Source organism: Aspergillus saccharolyticus, assembly GCF_003184585.1.
Source record: "Aspergillus saccharolyticus JOP 1030-1 unplaced genomic scaffold BP01scaffold_19, whole genome shotgun sequence".
NCBI classification, from domain to species: domain Eukaryota; kingdom Fungi; phylum Ascomycota; class Eurotiomycetes; order Eurotiales; family Aspergillaceae; genus Aspergillus; species Aspergillus saccharolyticus.
In genome coordinates, this window is record NW_020290629.1 from 184329 (window position 1) to 201751 (window position 17423).

The 17423-nt window shown below is 54.0% G+C and overlaps 3 protein-coding genes across 3 annotated transcripts; 2 read left to right on the forward strand and 1 right to left on the reverse strand.

Moving 5' to 3' along the window:
- Positions 1-175: 175 nt before the first annotated feature.
- On the forward strand, positions 176-12969 carry BP01DRAFT_416477 (putative C6 transcription factor (NirA); the record flags this gene model as incomplete). The annotated part of the gene is made up of 9 exons (XM_025579203.1): positions 176-362; positions 529-2681; positions 2735-2866; positions 2920-3052; positions 3110-3215; positions 3272-3746; positions 10364-11309; positions 11362-11730; positions 11784-12969. The coding sequence occupies exons 1-9, from the start codon at positions 265-267 to the stop codon at positions 12967-12969; spliced, it is 5598 nt and encodes a 1865-aa protein (XP_025430538.1). The 5' UTR covers positions 176-264.
- A 1435-nt stretch (positions 12970-14404) lies between these two features.
- BP01DRAFT_357543 (serine/threonine-protein phosphatase) lies at positions 14405-16138 on the reverse strand (the record flags this gene model as incomplete). The annotated part of the gene is made up of 2 exons (XM_025575219.1): positions 15833-16138; positions 14405-15699 (listed from the first exon to the last, which is right to left on the reverse strand). The coding sequence occupies exons 1-2, from the start codon at positions 15847-15849 to the stop codon at positions 14406-14408; spliced, it is 1311 nt and encodes a 436-aa protein (XP_025430539.1). The 5' UTR covers positions 15850-16138.
- A 238-nt stretch (positions 16139-16376) lies between these two features.
- On the forward strand, positions 16377-17325 carry BP01DRAFT_320892 (uncharacterized protein). Its single transcript, XM_025572715.1, has 2 exons — positions 16377-16534; positions 16616-17325. Exon 2 carries the CDS (start codon positions 16684-16686, stop codon positions 17092-17094), a length of 411 nt encoding a protein of 136 aa, XP_025430540.1. The 5' UTR covers positions 16377-16534; positions 16616-16683; the 3' UTR covers positions 17095-17325.
- The last annotated feature ends 98 nt before the right edge of the window (positions 17326-17423 follow it).

Consider the following 17423-nt stretch of genomic DNA (forward strand, 5'->3'; position numbering starts at 1 on the left):
AGATATATTAGGGAGCTTAATTTAACATCATATCTCAAAAAGCCACTAAACGATGGTCACTTCACCATAGGCAGTGATGTCACGTCACATGCACGACCTTATCTTATCGGGGACTGCCGCCTAAAAATGCAGGCTGGGGTAAACTTACATAAAGCTTCCAGTCTGCTTGCAACCACTTTCTGTCTGTTGGGTTCCCCTAATGCTTCTTTGTTCTCTGGATACACCTCAGCGTCAGCGCAGAGCAGTCTGCTGCTACGACACAACATGGATTCCGATGACAGCATGGAGCACGAGGCTCAGAAACCGCCTGCGGGTCTAGAGCACGAGCAGGCGCATGGAGGAGACGAGGACCTCGATGAGAAGTAAGTTTCACTCACACTCAACAAAGATTCTAAACTCTCGACCACATCGGCGCATACGCTGCGCTTTTGAATGGGAACTGTCTGACTCGCCGTTGACTACTCCATTCCTGCCCCGTGGATATCTCGAAGGAGTGTTATGTACTGACCATGTCAATCCTCGCAAAAGATACCCCAACCGACCGCACAACCACTCCCCGACACCCCCCTTCCACACCCTCTTCGAAACCCTCTTCAACCCCCTCAGCGCCATCAAGAAACAGCCCGCCTCCACGACCGCCAAACCGGCAGTCAACCGCCGCAAGCTAGGCCCCCACGGCGGCAGCAGCAGCACGACGCTCAACCCGTTCGAGCGCCGGCGCGACGTGATCGAGCGCTTCATCTCGCACTGGCGCCAAACCGTCGGCGATGACATCTACCCGGCCTTCCGGCTGATCCTCCCGGACAAGGACCGCGACCGGGCGATGTACGGGCTGAAAGAGAAAGCCATCGGCAAGATGTTTGTGAAGATCCTCAAGATCGACAAGAACTCCGAGGACGCGGTGGGGCTGCTGAATTGGAAGCTGCCGGGTGGCCCGCACGAGGCGCGGTTCGCGGCGGGGGACTTTGCGCGGCGGTGCTACGATGTCATCTCCAAGCGGCCGATGCGCACGGAGGTCGGGTCGATGCTGATCGAGGAGGTGAATGAGCGGTTGGATCGGCTGTCGGCGGCGGGGCGCGAGGGCGAGCAACTTGGCATTCTGCAGGAATTCTATCGCCGCATGAACCCCGAGGAGTTGCTGTGGTTGATCCGGATTATCCTGCGGCAGATGAAGGTGGGCGCATCGGAGCGGACGTTGTTTGATGTGTGGCATCCCGATGCCGAGGGACTGTACTCCATTTCGAGTAGTCTGAGGCGGGTGTGTTGGGAGCTGCACGATCCGAATGTCCGCTTGGAAGACGAGCGCCGGGGCATTGCGTTGATGCAGTGCTTTCAGCCGCAGTTGGCGCAGTTTCAGATGCAGAGTCTCGAGAAGATGGTAGGCAGGATGCGCGGCGCGGTGGATGGGGATGATGCCGAGAGCGCGTTTTGGATTGAGGAGAAGTTGGACGGCGAGCGCATGCAGTTGCATATGGGGCCGGACAATGAGGTGGAAGGGGGCCGGAGATTTCGCTTCTGGTCGCGCAAGGCCAAAGATTATACGTATCTGTATGGGAATGGGCTGTTCGATGAGAATGGCGCGTTGACCAGACATTTGGCGGATGCGTTCGCCGACGGGGTCGAGAGTGTCATCCTGGACGGCGAGATGATTGCCTGGAGCCCGGAGCAGGACGCCCCGGAGCCGTTTGGCACCCTCAAGTCGGCGGCCATTGCGGAGCAGAGAAACCCCTTCGCTAACGGCTCGCGGCCGCTGTTCCGGGTCTTTGATATTTTGTATCTGAATGGCCATGACCTGACGCGGTACACGCTGCGGGACCGCAGGAATGCGCTGCAGAGGAGCATCGAGGACGTCCATCGCCGGTTCGAGGTCCACCCCTACGAGGAGGCGACCAGCACCGCCGAGGTCGAGGCCGCGCTGCGCCGCGTCGTGGCCGAAGCCTCCGAGGGTCTGGTCCTGAAGAACCCGCGCGCCCCATATCGACTGAACGAGCGCCACGACGACTGGATGAAGGTGAAGCCGGAGTACATGACCGAGTTCGGCGAGTCGCTGGACCTCATCGTGATCGGCGGCTACTACGGCAGCGGCCGCCGCGGCGGCGCGCTCTCCAGCTTCCTGTGTGGATTGAGGGTGGACGAGTCGAGCGCGGCCTCATCGTCCCAGCCCGCCGAGCCCTCCAAATGCTACTCGTTCTGCAAGGTGGGCGGCGGGTTCACGGCGGCAGACTACGCCAATATCCGCCACCACACGGATGGCAAATGGAAGGAGTGGAACCCGAAGAAGCCGCCCTTGGCGTACATCGAGCTGGCGGGCGCGGGCAATGCGCAGCACGAGCGGCCGGACATGTGGATCAAGCCGGAAGACTCGGTGGTCCTGTGTGTCAAGGCCGCCTCGGTCTCGGTCAGTGACCAGTTCCGCATCGGGCTGACGTTGCGCTTCCCCCGGTTCAAGCGGCTGCGCGGGGACAAGGACTGGCGGAGTGCCCTGTCGGTACAGGAGTTCCTGGATCTCAAGTCCAATGTGGAGCAGGAGCAGAAGGAGAAGGCGTTCGACGTGGAGAATTTCCGCAAGAAGCGGCAGAAGAAGAGCACCAAGAAGCCTTTAGCCATTGCCGGATATGAGGCGGATGCGGAAGTCAAGTATGCTGGGCCATCAGGGCATATCTTCGATGGACTGAACTTTTGTATGTTAGTCGCCCCGAGGACTCGGGTCCTGCTGATGATGTGTTTTGGCTAGTTGTCATGACCGACTCGACGACCTCGGTCAAGAAGACGAAGGCTGAGTTGGAACAGCTGGTGAAAAGCCACGGCGGCAAATTCTATCAGACGAACACGGCGGCTCCGGATACGATTTGCGTGGCCGACCGGAGTAAGAGTCCTCCATGCATCCAGCATGCCTGTATTCTACTAACAAAAAGGCAGGGACGGTCAAGGCGGCCTCGCTGCAGAAAACCGGCGAGGTGGATATCATTCGTCCATCGTGGATTTTGGACTGCATCCGACAGAGCGAGATCGATGCTGGTCTGCCGGATTTACTTCTCCCTCTGGAGCCTCGGTAGGGTTTGCGTGGTGGCTGGTGGTAGGGATGTGGCTGTGGCTGATGTGTGGGCAGACATATGTTCTTCACCACACCTGAAAAGGAAGCTGAGGTAGCAGCGAGCGTCGATCGATTCGGTGACAGCTATGCACGGGACACCACGCGGGAGGAGCTGAGCGAGGTACTTGTGCTTGGACCCCTCGTTCCCGTCTCCTCTACTGACTGACTCTGTCCTAGATACTGCAGAGGATGGAGACGAGCGACTCCGCCGACCGTCCCCACGACTCCAAAGCTTACGCCAAACTCAAGGCACATCTCTACGATAAGATCAACGCTGGGTGGCCGCTGCCCTGCGGCTGGCTCTTTGACGGATTGGTCTTTTACTTACCCCAGTGGCAACCAACCATTGCCGGTAGCCCGAAGACAGACGAGTCCGAGGAGATAGAACAACCTCCCCCGGAGGAGCAACAGCAACAGCAACGGCGACTTCACCTGGTACGAAACACGGCACGATTTGCGGGCGCCAGGGTGGTCGACACGGCGCAGGACCCAGCCATCACCCATGTCATCGTCCAAGGGGACGACGGCATGGGGCGGGCAGCATACAAGTCTTTACGGGCACAATGGGCTGATCGGGCAAAGATCCCCCATTTCGTGACTACGGTCTGGGTGGACGCGAGCTGGAGGGAGCAGACCCTGTTGGACGAAGAGAGTAGGTTCAGACACAATATTCTTGGATCTTGAGTTTGGTTTATTGCTGAGTGCTGACTGCTTCGGTAGACTTCCAACTGTAAAGGGAGGATAAGGGCAGACGAGCTCACGTCGGGTAGACGCGCATTGCACGGATGTCTCTCTCGTCCCCATGTCCTCCTTCCCTGTTTCTGAGAGACTGGATGGCTGGAGTTGTAGATAACCAACTCTCCTCTGAGACACGAGACCACATTTCAGGATGGATGGACGAATGGAAGGATAAGCCCGGCAAAGGCAACGCAAGGTAATGCAATGTCCGTGCTACTGCCACCAAACCATCGTCCCGAAGTGTCGTTACGGAGTTACTGTGTAGGTGCAACCATGGCAGCGCTTATCTCTGTCTCGGGGTTGAGTCACACAGCAGCCCGGTTTCTGTCTGATGTGCTTAGGTGCACTGGACATGGGGGTATTTATAGGGGCAGGTTGCCTTGCAGGATTGTATAGATCAGCTTGGGGTGGGTGGCCAATGGGGGGATTGGGCCTTATCTGTGGCCCGTCTTGGGGAATGATGTCTGCCGCTGAGGCTGAGGCTGATCTTCGAGCTAAAGGAGGGTGGTGATGGTGTTGTGACAGCTAGGGATATTTCATGATTGCTGTAACTAATCTGTGACTGTGTGTCGACTTCTGATAATTATGGCGATGATGAGGAGGATGCATACCTACCTAGTATTGAACTTACTCCAGATCTTCCCATGCAAATAACTACGGTAGTTAAAATGATATACCTCGATTCCACCACCGAACTAGGTACCTACTCCATCTTTACCCAGCTAATCCGAGAAAAGGTACTACCAATCCAGGAAGTAATCGTGATTGCAACTGTTGGAACCACAGACCATTCCATCCCGATTGGCCAGAGATAAGAACCCGAACCAGAACCCCAAAGCTGCAGTAAACCCAACCACCACCAACCAACGTAAACTCAAGTCAACTGAGACAGATGGGCAGATGAACCCAGTGCCAGAAAATAGTGTTCCGCACTGGCACTGCTAAAGATAAGTGTACAATATGGGGTCCGCGTAAGAGAGTTTGAAAATTACCATCCCTGTAATGATTATACTTCCTTGTAACTGACTACCTCGTTAGTGTCTTGGTGGCGGCGGTGATGACGGTATGTATCATCTTGAGGGATCCTAGTCCAAGTTTCCCTCCGGAGTAGTGACGGTAGACATCCCACGATATTAAAATATATAGTCCATTGATTATGATTGTGCTGAGCTGGGCTAGCTCGGTAGTAGCTAAGGAGTAGGAGCGTGATTTTGCCACCCCCGGAGTGCGGGAGTGTCGTCATTTCATTTCGATCAACGTTCCCTCAGGTTGTTTTCCGGCTGGTAGTTACTATGTAGGGGGGTATGTATGTCATCGATTTGTGCATGGTTAACTATATATGGTTCTATAATGTGGTGTAACTCATGGAGTAAGCACTCACAAGTGTTCGCTTCTTACTGACAGACTGACTTTGAACTGTAGGGTTCGGAATCAGGATGGATCGTAGTTGTCTCTGGCGTGATGTTCTTTTTTTTGTGGGTGGAATAGTAGGTAACGAACTAACCACCACCATCTGCCAGTGCACCGTGCACCGTGCCCAGTGCCCAGTGCACAGTGTACTCAGTATCTCGGTTCAGTAAGTACATTGGAATTGATAGGTAAAAACGGGGCACTGCGTCCATGACTCCAGCAACCCACCGATCCCCCCCGGGGCCCCGTTAGACAACGCAACCCAAGACGAAACAATACAATCACAACTACTTTATCAACAAGGTCGGCTACAGCAGTTTACCACCGGCCAATTCTGTTGGATTTGAAATCCCCGTCGGATCTCCAGACATTCGTCCATTCCCACATCTGGATTTCTAATCTCACCACCTGCACCTGCACCAAGAAACAAGGTTGGCGTGGCGGCTGGACGGCTGGCCGGCCGGCAGCACGGCGGGCTTAGGCTGAATGGCTGCAGACTAATTTAGGGCGGAGGGGGGGGGCTTCGGAAAGGTTGGTTTAGCCGCTGCTAATTTGAAATTAGTTTGGGTAGTTAACTAATTTGTCTTGAGTTAACTTAAGTGGGACGGAGTTATCTAGGGGATATGTCGGTAGTTGAACTTACTAACGATGGATTATAAGATAAGTTTAATGTCAGTTGTGCTTGTACAAGAGTTGTGTACTGCGTACTGTGCAGTGTTCTCCTAGTGGTACTTGCGTAGGTCTGTGTGGGTTGATGCCATTGGCTATTATCCAGGCACAAGAAGTAAGGTAGCCATGTTTATTGTTGCTATTCTGCTGTGCTGTATAGCTATGGAGCTGCTGCTTGTTCAGTATAACTGTAGGTATAGGTATAGGTATAGGTATAGGTAGGTATAGTGTAGTGTAGCAACTGTAGCAACAAAGGATAAGGTGCGCCCCGGATCTTCCCGCCCCTTCACTCCATCTCGTCTCAAACGCCAGTCTATGCATGTCTTCCAACGCCAGTCCAACCAAAACACAAATCGCTTGACACAACCAATCCAACAAAACTCCGTTCGTGCAATCCAAAAAAAAAAAAAAAATTACAGGCTCTCCACAGATACCCCCACCCAGCGCGAGGGAACCGCATTCTCATCCTCCTCGTAGTAATCACACCGGAACATCCGAGCATTGCTTCCCTTCCGCGCAGGCAGCCAGATCCGCGCCCGCGGCGGGACATCATCCCGCAGCTTGCCGCTGCGTCGCATGTTCATCTCCAGCACCACCATGCGCAGGAAGTCGCTGTTCTCGCGCGGCTCCCGGGGCCGGCTCGTCGGGGGATACTCCGTCTCCGAGACCAGTGGCGGGCGCGCGAGCGGGGAATGCTTGGCCCGGCTGCCGCCGCGTCTACCCGAGCGCCGGTATGTTTGCATCTGCACCGAGACCACCGGCGAGGACTCCATCAAATTCTTCTCGTCGCGCGAGTAGTCCTGATAGGCGTACATCTCGGCCGGAGACACAGTCACCGGGTTAAGGTACCGGCGGAGAGCGGGCGAGGGCGGCTCAGGCATCGGCGGCGGCCGTCGGTCGTCCGTCATCTCCGGCGTGATCGTGAACACGGACCGTGTCAGGAAGTCGTCCGATGGCACCGAGGGGGTCGCAAAGGTGGAGACCGTCTGGGCTGCCGATTTGATCGCCCGCAGCGAGGCGGTCAGATTCGATTTGAAACTCGCGCCCAGTCGGGGGAAGGCACCCGAGGGCGTCGGCGTGCTTGGGGTCGGTCCCTTGGCCGCCAGTAACGACTGTAGGTCCAGTTCATCGTCTTCTGACTCACAGTCCTCCGTCTCGAGGAGCGGGTGGTTGGAGGCGCAGTTTTCGCACGGCGAGAACCGCAAAAATTTACGGTCTAGTGGGCTTCGCTGGCTAGACGGTGTCGGCGGCGTAAGAAGACTGGGCGGTGATTCCAGGTCCCGCTCTAGCGAGGGGGTCGAAGCGATGGACATGGACGAGGCCGAGAACGATGGCGTCTCGCTGTCGCAGTCGCTACCAGCGGAACACCTCTCTGCCTCGTCTGGCGGACTCAGCAGAAGATCGAGTGCGGTGTTGCCCGTGCTGTCCATCAGGTTGTCGCTCACTCCGTCCAACAGCAGCCTGCTGAAGTCCTGCACATGGTTTCCTCGCGGCAATCGGCGTGATTCTCGTCCACTCTTCCCACGTCGGCGCACCGGAATCGTTGTCGCTTCCAAGATCGATGCGATGGAGCTGGGGACCGGTCGGTCGGATAGAGTCCCTGACGAGGACTGGGGAGTCAGGGTTCTTGGCTTTCTGGGTGTTCTGGGGCCGGTCGCCGTGTGCGCATGTACGGAGGTCATGCGAGGGCCTCGTTTGGGAGGAATAACGACGGGACTGGAAGGAATAGTCGATGAAGAGATATCGGAATCGGAGAGTAGTTCAAGGCCCTCTAACGTTCGGCCGGCTGCCTTCTTTTCGCTCGGAAGCCCCTTCAGGGGCGATGAGGCCGAACTAAAAAGGAAAGCTCTTGGGACCATCATCTTTACAATTTCTTTTCACAGCACAAGGATAGTAGTTTGATAAGGCGGCCTAGGCCAGACGAGGCACTCTGATCGAGCCTCTGAGCGAGATACATGGATGGGAGAAAAGACTGGAGAAAAGGCAAAAGAGAGATGATAGACACCTCTCCCGACGGACGAGCGAACTCCGCTGGGAAGAATATATACTGAGTAAGAGTATCCGCTAGCGAAGAGAACCACTTTTTTTTTGGTGTGTTGGCAGATGAGCCCCAGTTTCAAGCGGGGAGCCAAAAGCGGAAGAACGGCCGGGTGCGTCTGCAGGCACGCGACTGGCAGGTGTGGGCAGAGAGAAGGTGAAGAAAGATAAGGTGAGACGGGGAGGGTTTATTAAGAGAGGGGGAAGAAAAAAAGAGGGAAAGGGAGGATAAAGTATAGGGTAGTTGAAGGAGTAAGAGGAACAAGTTTATGGGGGAAGATAGAGACAGTTTTTGGTTTGGGGGGGAGAGGATGGAAGATGAAGAGGAAGAAGAAGAAGAAGAAAGACTTCGTAGTAATGATCTCAATGATAAGTGGTACCTTCAGTACGGAGACACTCCCTGTAATTCTCAGCCTTAATCCGCACTAGTTCCGTAACATCGGGTCTCGGCGGAGTCGCAACCAACTTCCCAATCGGAGCGACCCTTGAATTTGCATTGCCTAATACACAATAATCAGAACAGTGAGGCGCTCACCGCTTTGTGCTTTCGTTCAGGCGGTAAGGGCGGATGCCCTCTGCCGAAACCATACCATTACCGTTCATGATCATTCAAAAGTACTAGTCCTGTATGCCATTGGTCCCCGGTATGTTCTGGAACCCATCACGTAACGCTTTCGGCAGGAAGAATGCCCCGGGCCCCACCGAAGAATGTTCCATCTTACCGTGGCTTACGTACTTTGTAGACCACACAGTAAATTTCAAATACCGAGGTGCTGCCCAATCTACACCACCTGTCCACCACACTAAGAGGTATCTACAACACTCCTATCGGGACAGCGACAACAAAGAGAACTAATATGTCAAGTACAGACGTCTCGACAAGCATCTGCAACTGTGATCGCATTCTGCATCCCGCTGTTAAGCGCAGGTTGAATGAGGCTGGTCCTGACATAGTCACCATGCTGACCCCTGACTGCTCGTGAAAGTCAGTCATGCTGACGACAAGCACTGGTCCTGTGTGCCTGCAGCTGTCCGACCCAAATTACTCATCTTGGGTCGGAACGATGTCGCTGAGAGAACGAGATACCATCGAGTAATAACTATCAAATAATGAAAGAGGCGGTAAGGCCTGGCAGCGGATCTACCTGCCTGAATGAGAAGCATTGATCGATAGAGAGATCCATAGTTATTCACAGTACTGTGTAGTTTACTTCCATCTTCATTGTAGCCCAGGGCACCCAAAACCCACCTACTCAACTGACAGATATTACCCTACAATGGACAGAACCAGTCTGTCTGAGTAATTATCAGACGATGAGCTGGTTCATCGGTATACCATTGAACGACACTGAACCAGTGGGATGAGCGAAGAGTGCACATTAGTCAGCTCTCCTTATCGCCGCCCGCCGCTCTCCGCCCACCCGCTTTTCCCCAATGAATCTATCACTGAATGAAGAAAAATAGAGTCATCCACACCTCTTCGTCATCCTCCATCGCCTTCAGTCCCTATCGTCATCCTGCTCCTTACTTCGTCCAATCATCCTTGTCCCTTATCAGTCCCTTCTTATCATCTTCCCCCCCTCTTCCCCGTCACCCCAGGATCTCGAGATGAACTGAGCTTCTTACACGCCTCCACTTGCGGGTCATCTCAATTTGTCCATCTGATGCCCCTCGTCGCGTGGCGCCTTTACGGTTCATTGACAACACCCTCTCATTAAACTCGTACGTGAATCGCATGGCAGGTGATCTCCCTTAAAAGCCTGACTCGAGACCCCCCTGTAACCTCCCAATTTTGTCGCATCTAGCCCCCTCACTCCCTGCCTTTACACCAATGGATTTTCTCTAGTTTCATGCACATCCCCCCCAAACTAATGGCTTTCCCTTCCCCGCAGATTCGTCCGTTCACCACGGCGTTTATGCCGGTTGAAGTGGTTGACCTATCACACCCCCCCTCCAACCTGTGTCGAGACCTCCATTGAGGCCGGTCGCCCCAGCAGATCGCCAAGCTCCTTCCACCCTTGAGAAGCATGCCCCGCCCCATCTCGACCTTCTCTCCGAACACTTCTGGGTGGACCTGACAGCAATGGTAGACGGCTCCGCGGAGATGCCGCCAGACATGAGCGCGGCTCCTTCAACCACTGGGACACAAAGAAAAGGTGGCCAGGGACCCGCGGCCGACAATGCTGCCGCCTCGAAAAGGCGTTGTGTCAGCACCGCCTGTATTGCCTGTCGCAGGAGGAAATCAAAGGTTCGAACCGGTGACCTCCTCCTCCTCCTCCTCCCTTGGTTCTAAACTTACTCAGTGCCGCAGTGTGATGGCAATTTACCCAGCTGTGCAGCGTGCTCTTCCGTATACCACACGGCTTGTATGTAGTCTGCCTTCCCGTGACTAGCTTGTGCTGATATGCCTTCCAGGTGTCTATGACCCGAACTCAGACCATCGCAGGAAAGGGGTGTACAAGAAAGACGCGGATACTTTAAGGACGAAGAATGCGACCTTGTTGACGCTGATCCAGGCCCTACTCAACTATGAAGAGGAGGATGCCTTTGATCTGGTACGCCAAATTCGCTCCTGCGACAATTTGGAGGATGTTGCGCAATCCATTCTCGGACAACAAGACAAGCTCCCACTGGCTCCTGACTCAACAGGAATCAGCGGAGATGAAGCGGACCAATTTGAGTCGGAGCTGTCGGGGAAGATGAGTGAGCTCATGTTGGACGGCTCCCGGAAGTTTATCGGCGGCACATCCAACCTCATCTTCTTACCGCCTGGGTCCGAGCTGAATGAGTTCAATGTCAATGCTAACCACCGGGGGCCGGACAAGGGAACCGAGGTCTCGGTGTCCCAGTGGACCAGAGTCACTGATGATGAGAAACTAATCAGCCATTTGATGACGATGTATTTCACCTGGCACTACCCATTCTTCACGACGCTATCCAAAGACCTTTTTTATCGGGATTATCTCCGCGGAATCTCCAGCCAGTATTGCTCTTCTCTGCTGGTCAATACGATGCTAGCGCTGGGCTGCCACTTCACGTCCTGGGGAGGAGCTCGTGAAGACCCCGCTAATCCTGCGACAGCTGGCGATCATTTCTTTAGGGAAGCCAAGCGATTGTTTTTCGAAAACGACGAACATGCGAACGCGAAGCTCTGCACTGTTCAGGCCTTGGCGTTGATGTCCGTACGCGAGGCCGGATGCGGCCGCGAAAGCAAAGGTTGGGTATACAGTGGAATGAGTTTTCGCATGGCTTCCGATTTGGGGTTGAATTTCGACTCGACCAGCCTGGGAGTACGTAGTCTCAGTGAAGAAGAGATAGATGCGCGCCGAATCACTTTTTGGGGATGTTTTCTCTTCGACAAGTATGTAGTGTCATCATCCCATCCACCCAGGAATTGAGTCTAACTTCTCCAGATGCTGGTCCAACTACCTCGGACGTCAGCCACAGTGGACTATTGAGAGCGTGGGGGTTTCCATGCCCGAGATCCTCCCCAATGAGGAGGCCGCACCGTGGACATCTTTTACGGATGCTGGAGCCTCTGGTGACCAGAGTCAGCCTTCGCGGACCCGAGCCATCGCTGTCCAGATCGCAAAACTGTGTGAGATCAACGGTGACCTGCTTGTGTTCTTCTACGACCCGAAGCCCAAGGACAAGCCTTCTTCCAAGCAATCCGAGCTCAAGAAACTCAGCGAGATCCACACGAGACTCGAAACCTGGAAGAAAAATTTGCCAAAGGAACTCGGCCCGCAAGACGGGCAACTCCCGCAGGCGCTTCTCATGCAGTGCGTTCTAACCTCGTGATATGAAGGTCAACCAGTTGACTGACTTCCTCAAGCATGCTCTATCAGCTCCTTCTTATTCACCTCTATCGCCCCTTTCTGAAGTACACCAAGTCCACCTCTCCGCTTCCGCAGCATGTCTCGCCTCGAAAGTTGTGCACTCAAGCGGCTTCTGCGATCTCCAAATTGTTGAGGATGTATAAACGCGCCTACGGGTTCAAACAAATTTGCAATGTTGCAGTCTACATGGCCCACACCGCACTCACAGTACATCTTTTGAACCTCCCCGAGAAGAATGCCCAAAGAGATGTCGTACATGGACTTCGGCACCTTGAGGAAATGGGAGAAAGTTGGCTTTGCGCACGCCGCACGCTTAGGATTCTCGAGATTTCAGCCAACAAGTGGCATGTCGAATTACCCCCAGAGGCTGTCACCACATTCGAACAGACACACGTTCGATGGGGCTCCTGGGGCTCCTGGGATCAAGCCTTGTCCCCCCCAGCATCGGAAGATTCTCCACCAACGATATCCATGTCATACCCCGAGTCATATGCCAGGGGGGTTGGACCCCCAATGCCACCACGGCATGCTGCCATGGGTGGTCACAGCGGCAATGCTATGCATACAACACCTGCCACTACGGTCGGATCAATAGGCTCTCAGCTCCTGCCAGACCTTCCGGTCCCTGTTTCTGCATCAGCTATGCGTGCGGTGCAGCGATCGTTGAACACTCAGCTCGCTCAAGAAACCACCCGGCTCCCTGAGCCGACGTACTTGCGGCCGGTTGCTCATGCTTATGCACCATACCGGAATGTTCCTCTATCTCAGGCTGAAGTATGGTATAATGACGACAACATGCGTGCTTTCACCACTGTGCCAGAGAATTCTCCAGCGACGACTACGTCGCCCGCGAACGAGTACGGCGGATCGGAGAATTTGGTGGAAGAAAGCCAGGACTGGTGGTCGCGAGAGTCACACCGATTCAGTTTCGGAATGGACAACTGGGTGCCGGACTGGAACCCTGGCATGGCAAACAGGGCGTCGAACGCGAACCCAAGTAGCAGTTACCCTCTGAATGTTGGGCAGACAACGGCGCCGGAGAGCGCTCCGCACCCTCCACAAACCCCGAGATTCGCTGCAGGGGCCCCAGGGGCTCCATCTGGTACCACTAATGCGGACCAGCCTCCCACAATCCCTAGCTTTAGTAGTATGCCAACAACGGAAACATACCGCAGGCCATGAAGCGGTTGGCCGTATGATATATGTTATACATATATAAGGTTTCAGGTTTGATACTTTGATGTTATCACGACTCACGGGACAACGCAGATTTCTTCGGTCCTCACTAACCGCTTCATGTTCCGTCGACACACGAGTATCTATTCTCATCTAGATGTGTAGACGTTTAAGATCATAGCCGAAAATAACCCAATGTCTCTACCTATTGCTGTATATGTTCTGCCGCCAATTCTCCATAAATATGCTTGCGTCCAGGTCGCGGACTTCATTTATCATAGGAAGCGGAAGCAAAATACATAATTAGCCCCTGCCTCAGCCCGGCCCCACTCCATGTTAGAGTCAGACGGCAAGATTCATAAGTTCGCCAACTAGTATGGAGTTTACAGGGTTGCGAATAGTTATGAACAGTCAGTCGTATAGAAGTTTTCAACAATTCCGGACGAGTAGAAAAGTGAATCTCAAAGCCTGGATGACTTGTAGACAACTATTTACAACCATTAACAACTATTAACAACTGTGTATAACCAGAGTTGTTACCCATAATGTATTGACATGTTTTCACCTCTACTAGTAACTCTAGAACACTGCTAGCAACTACTTAAGATGTAGACTTATAACTTATAATAACGAACAGTTGAGGTAGCTGATTGTTGACTCATAGCAACTGTTGATAACCAACATTTAGTCACTGTTGACAACTCATAGCGATTCTAACCAAGGTAGCTATTACTGTGTGTTTACCAGTAAATGTCAATAGTTCTATTACGCAAAACGTACCATTGGTGCGGCACCCATTCTTGCACGACGCGTTCATTGTTGGCTTGCCTGCTTGTGGACTGATGATGGCTTGCTTTTCAGCCTGACTGAGTCTTGCGGCCAGATGCCAAACGCCAGATGCCAGAGGCCAGATGCCATAGGTATGCCGTAAGTGTCTCAGCTTGGGCCTCTAATTTACATCAACCAACCAACCAACCAACTAACCAACCAACCACGAGGATCCCCGTTCTACATGGGCGACAAGCACAAAGAAAGAAGGTAGCAGTTACATGACTTTCTGCACATATCGACGTATAATAGGTTACGGGTCGTAGCTGCTGGAAGAAGGACTCATGATAGATATATGTGAGTCGAGGTTCAGATCGAGATGGAAACTACAGATAAAAAGATTTCGGTTTAAGGCAGTTACAGAAAGATAGAGAATAGTATTTCATCATGGAATAGATTTGGATGCAAGTTACAGATGGAATAGAAGAGAAAAGGGTCATGTTCATGTTGACGGTTGTTCCGGCGTATATATCATGCCAATGAGAGGGCGGGAGAGAGGTAGAGGTCTAAGATGAAAGGGGGACGAGGGGCTTCTGGATGGAAAAGGGCAGAACACTTGGTATCACTTATCACTGTATGAGACTGCGTGTTAGTGCTTGTGCTTTTGCTTGTGTTCAAGGCCAGGGCAACTTTACCAGGAAATAATCGGCAACAGGCTTCTTCGCTGGCATGCCTCGCGTATCCTGCGCGGCAGCCTCAAAGACCCGGTATCTTCGACCGGGGCTGCGGACGACGGCCGCAGCAGCGCCGTTGCTGCGGTTGTAGTCGCCGTTGCTGCGGGAGACTGTGCCCCCGTTGCTGGCATCCTCCCCCAACTCCAGGATGGAGGCGACGTTGCCGCAGCGGTAGCAGTAGTTGGGGGCCGACCAGACGGTGACGATGCCGCCGTCAAACATCTCCTTGTACCCTTCCATGACGAGCTGGTGGGCGCGCGCGATCAGCGACAGGTCGTTTTTGTAGTTGAAATGTTTCACAATGTCGCCCCCAAACAAGAACCCGGCGCCGCGCGGGCTAAGGCCCCAGCCGTCGATCTCGTCCGGATCAGACCACAAGAGGTCGCACATCGCGCCCTCGTGCGGCACTTCCTGTTTGCGGTCGATCAGCCGGATTTTATCCACGGTGTCGATCAGCGGAGAGAGACCGCCGTGAACACAGAGGACGGCCCCCGTGCCGGTGGAGTAGCTGCCCGAGGAGTCGCTCGTGGCTCCAGTGCCTGCCCATCCGGACCGTATGGGCGGCATGGAGGAGGCCGGGTTCTGGGTGGACGACGTGGCGGATTTGTCTTGTGAAAGGGAAGGAAGGAGGGGCGAATCAACGCGGTGCTGTTTGGGGCGATAGGTGCTCATCGTCACCTCGCCGCGCGAGTTCAGCACCTCGGTCTCCAACTCGCTGTCGTCCAGCGACATGGTGGTCGACGTGGTCTCTAGTGCGGGCCCGGAGGGTTCCAAGCCGGAGCTGGCGCCCAGCACCAGCGCTCCCAGCGCCAGGTAGTCAAAGACCTCGCAACAGTACCGCCAGACATTAGCGTTGCCGTATTTTCGGATGCACTCGTCGTAGAAGCCGTAAACAGTCGTGATCTGGCGCGACTCGTGGTTGCCGCGAATCAGCGTGATGCGGTCGGGATACCGGACCTTTAGGCACAGGAGGAGAAGGAAGGACTCGAGCGAGTAGAATCCGCGATCAACGAAGTCGCCCATGAAAAGATAGTTGGTGTCAGGTACATCGCCGCCCACGCGGAAGAGCTCCATCAGATCATGGAACTGTCCGTGGATGTCGCCACAGATGGTGACGGGCGCGTCCACGCACACCACATTGCCTTCTTCAATCAGGAGTTCTCGCGCTTTGTAGCAGAGTTCGCGGACTTGGGATTCGGGGATCAGACGGCAAGCGCGGAGTTGCGCGATCGCTCTGCACGATAGTGAAAGGGTGAGTTAGTGCTCTTATTCGTGGTTGGTTTGTTATTTTCTGCCTGCGCGCGAGAAACATGCACGGTCGGGAAGATGATTGGACTGAAGATAAGAGGACAGAATGTATGCAGTACCTGTCTAGGTCACTCATGATGTGACAGTAGTGAAAGGATGAGGCTCACTGAGGTCGGAGGAAGGAAGCTGGATGGGAGGGGGCAAGGGAGGGGTGGGTCCTGGCGGCCGAAGAATGGAGGGTCGGTCTCACTCAGCTTCGAGACGTAAAAGCCGGGCGAAAAAGGAAAGGACAACAGCTAAGTGTGAAAAAAATGAACGCTCATCTTTTCGTCTAAGCAGTGCTGAAAAAGAAACAGCAACGTGAGTTGAAAAGGGGAGATGGTGGGGATGGGAAGAGCAAAGACGAAGGCGAAGGGGCAGATGATGAAGTGGAGGAGGAGGAGAGGAGGAGGAGGAGGAGGACAAGAAGGTCTGCTGCTGCTGCTGTTTCTGTAATTACGGTAGCTTTCAGGTTTACCAATCACGGGGTTTGCAGATAAGATTAGATCTGATCTCCAAGTTGCAAACCAGTTCCGACCGAATTCTTCCACTTCCGAATCAAGAAACCTTACGATCGATGGATCCAGAGATGATTCAAGGTTCCCCGTTTCCCTCCCCCCTCCTCCACCCCTCCACCCCTCCCCCAATTCCCTTGACATCTTGATCTGCACCTCCTCCCGTGCGGTCCTTGCGCTTGACTTGCTTGGTCGAGGGGCAATGCCGTTCTTTTTTTTCCTTTCTGTACACTTCCCTTGAGTCAATTCTCACTCAATTGCTGCGAGGTATGTGTTTCGTGTCGCTGCCTTCGGGGTGCTTCCCCTCCGTCAATTATCCTTCCACTAACACAACCTCTCCGCCTGCAGACAAGCACTACAGCCCTGCCCACTCATTTCTTGAGGACCGCTCAATTGCATCCATTTAACAGCCGACAATGCCCCCTCATCTTCATCCTCGCTCGCGGTCGACGAGCTCCCTCTTTGCAGCTACCCTCCTCGCATCTCTCTTTGTCGTCGGCCTGCCACATGTGTTTCCCTGCCCAGCGCCCCGCCGCACTCTTGCCGACTCCGAGATGACCGTCAACGCAGACGGCCAACAGATTCCGCGGGTGCGACGAAGAAGACGGAAGGACGCGGAATCCTTCGTTCCGGAGGACAAGCCCTTAGCTCAAACACCCATGGCCAGCGATGAAGAAGTCTCTACCTTTCTACAACTCGAAGCAGAGGCTGCTCAGCTGTCTCAAGCGGGCCGGGAGTGTCCGGTGCCCAAACCGAAAGGCATCTTGGGTGATCTGCTGGGATTCACAAATCGCGGGGACACACCATCACAACCACCATCGATGTGAGGTGATTTTTTCAGCGCTATGGAAGTATTTTGGAAGGGAATAGCGGACTAGTATTGTGAATTGGCCAATGGAGGCCATGTAGGATTCATTGGAAGGAAAAGTGGTTGATCCGGGGGTCTTTCCCAGGAGCTCACCATCTCCACGGCAGTTATATACCCATCTTTGTATCGATAGTGTACTCATAGGCACGACTTATGTGACTACATAGAATCAACTTGAACTGAATATGACGTTTAAACTACTACAGAACAGGCTGCTGTTGCTCGCGACTAAAAGGAAGCTGGCGGGCGCGGTTTCCAGTGTGTGTGGAAAGAACCACTAAGCCCAAA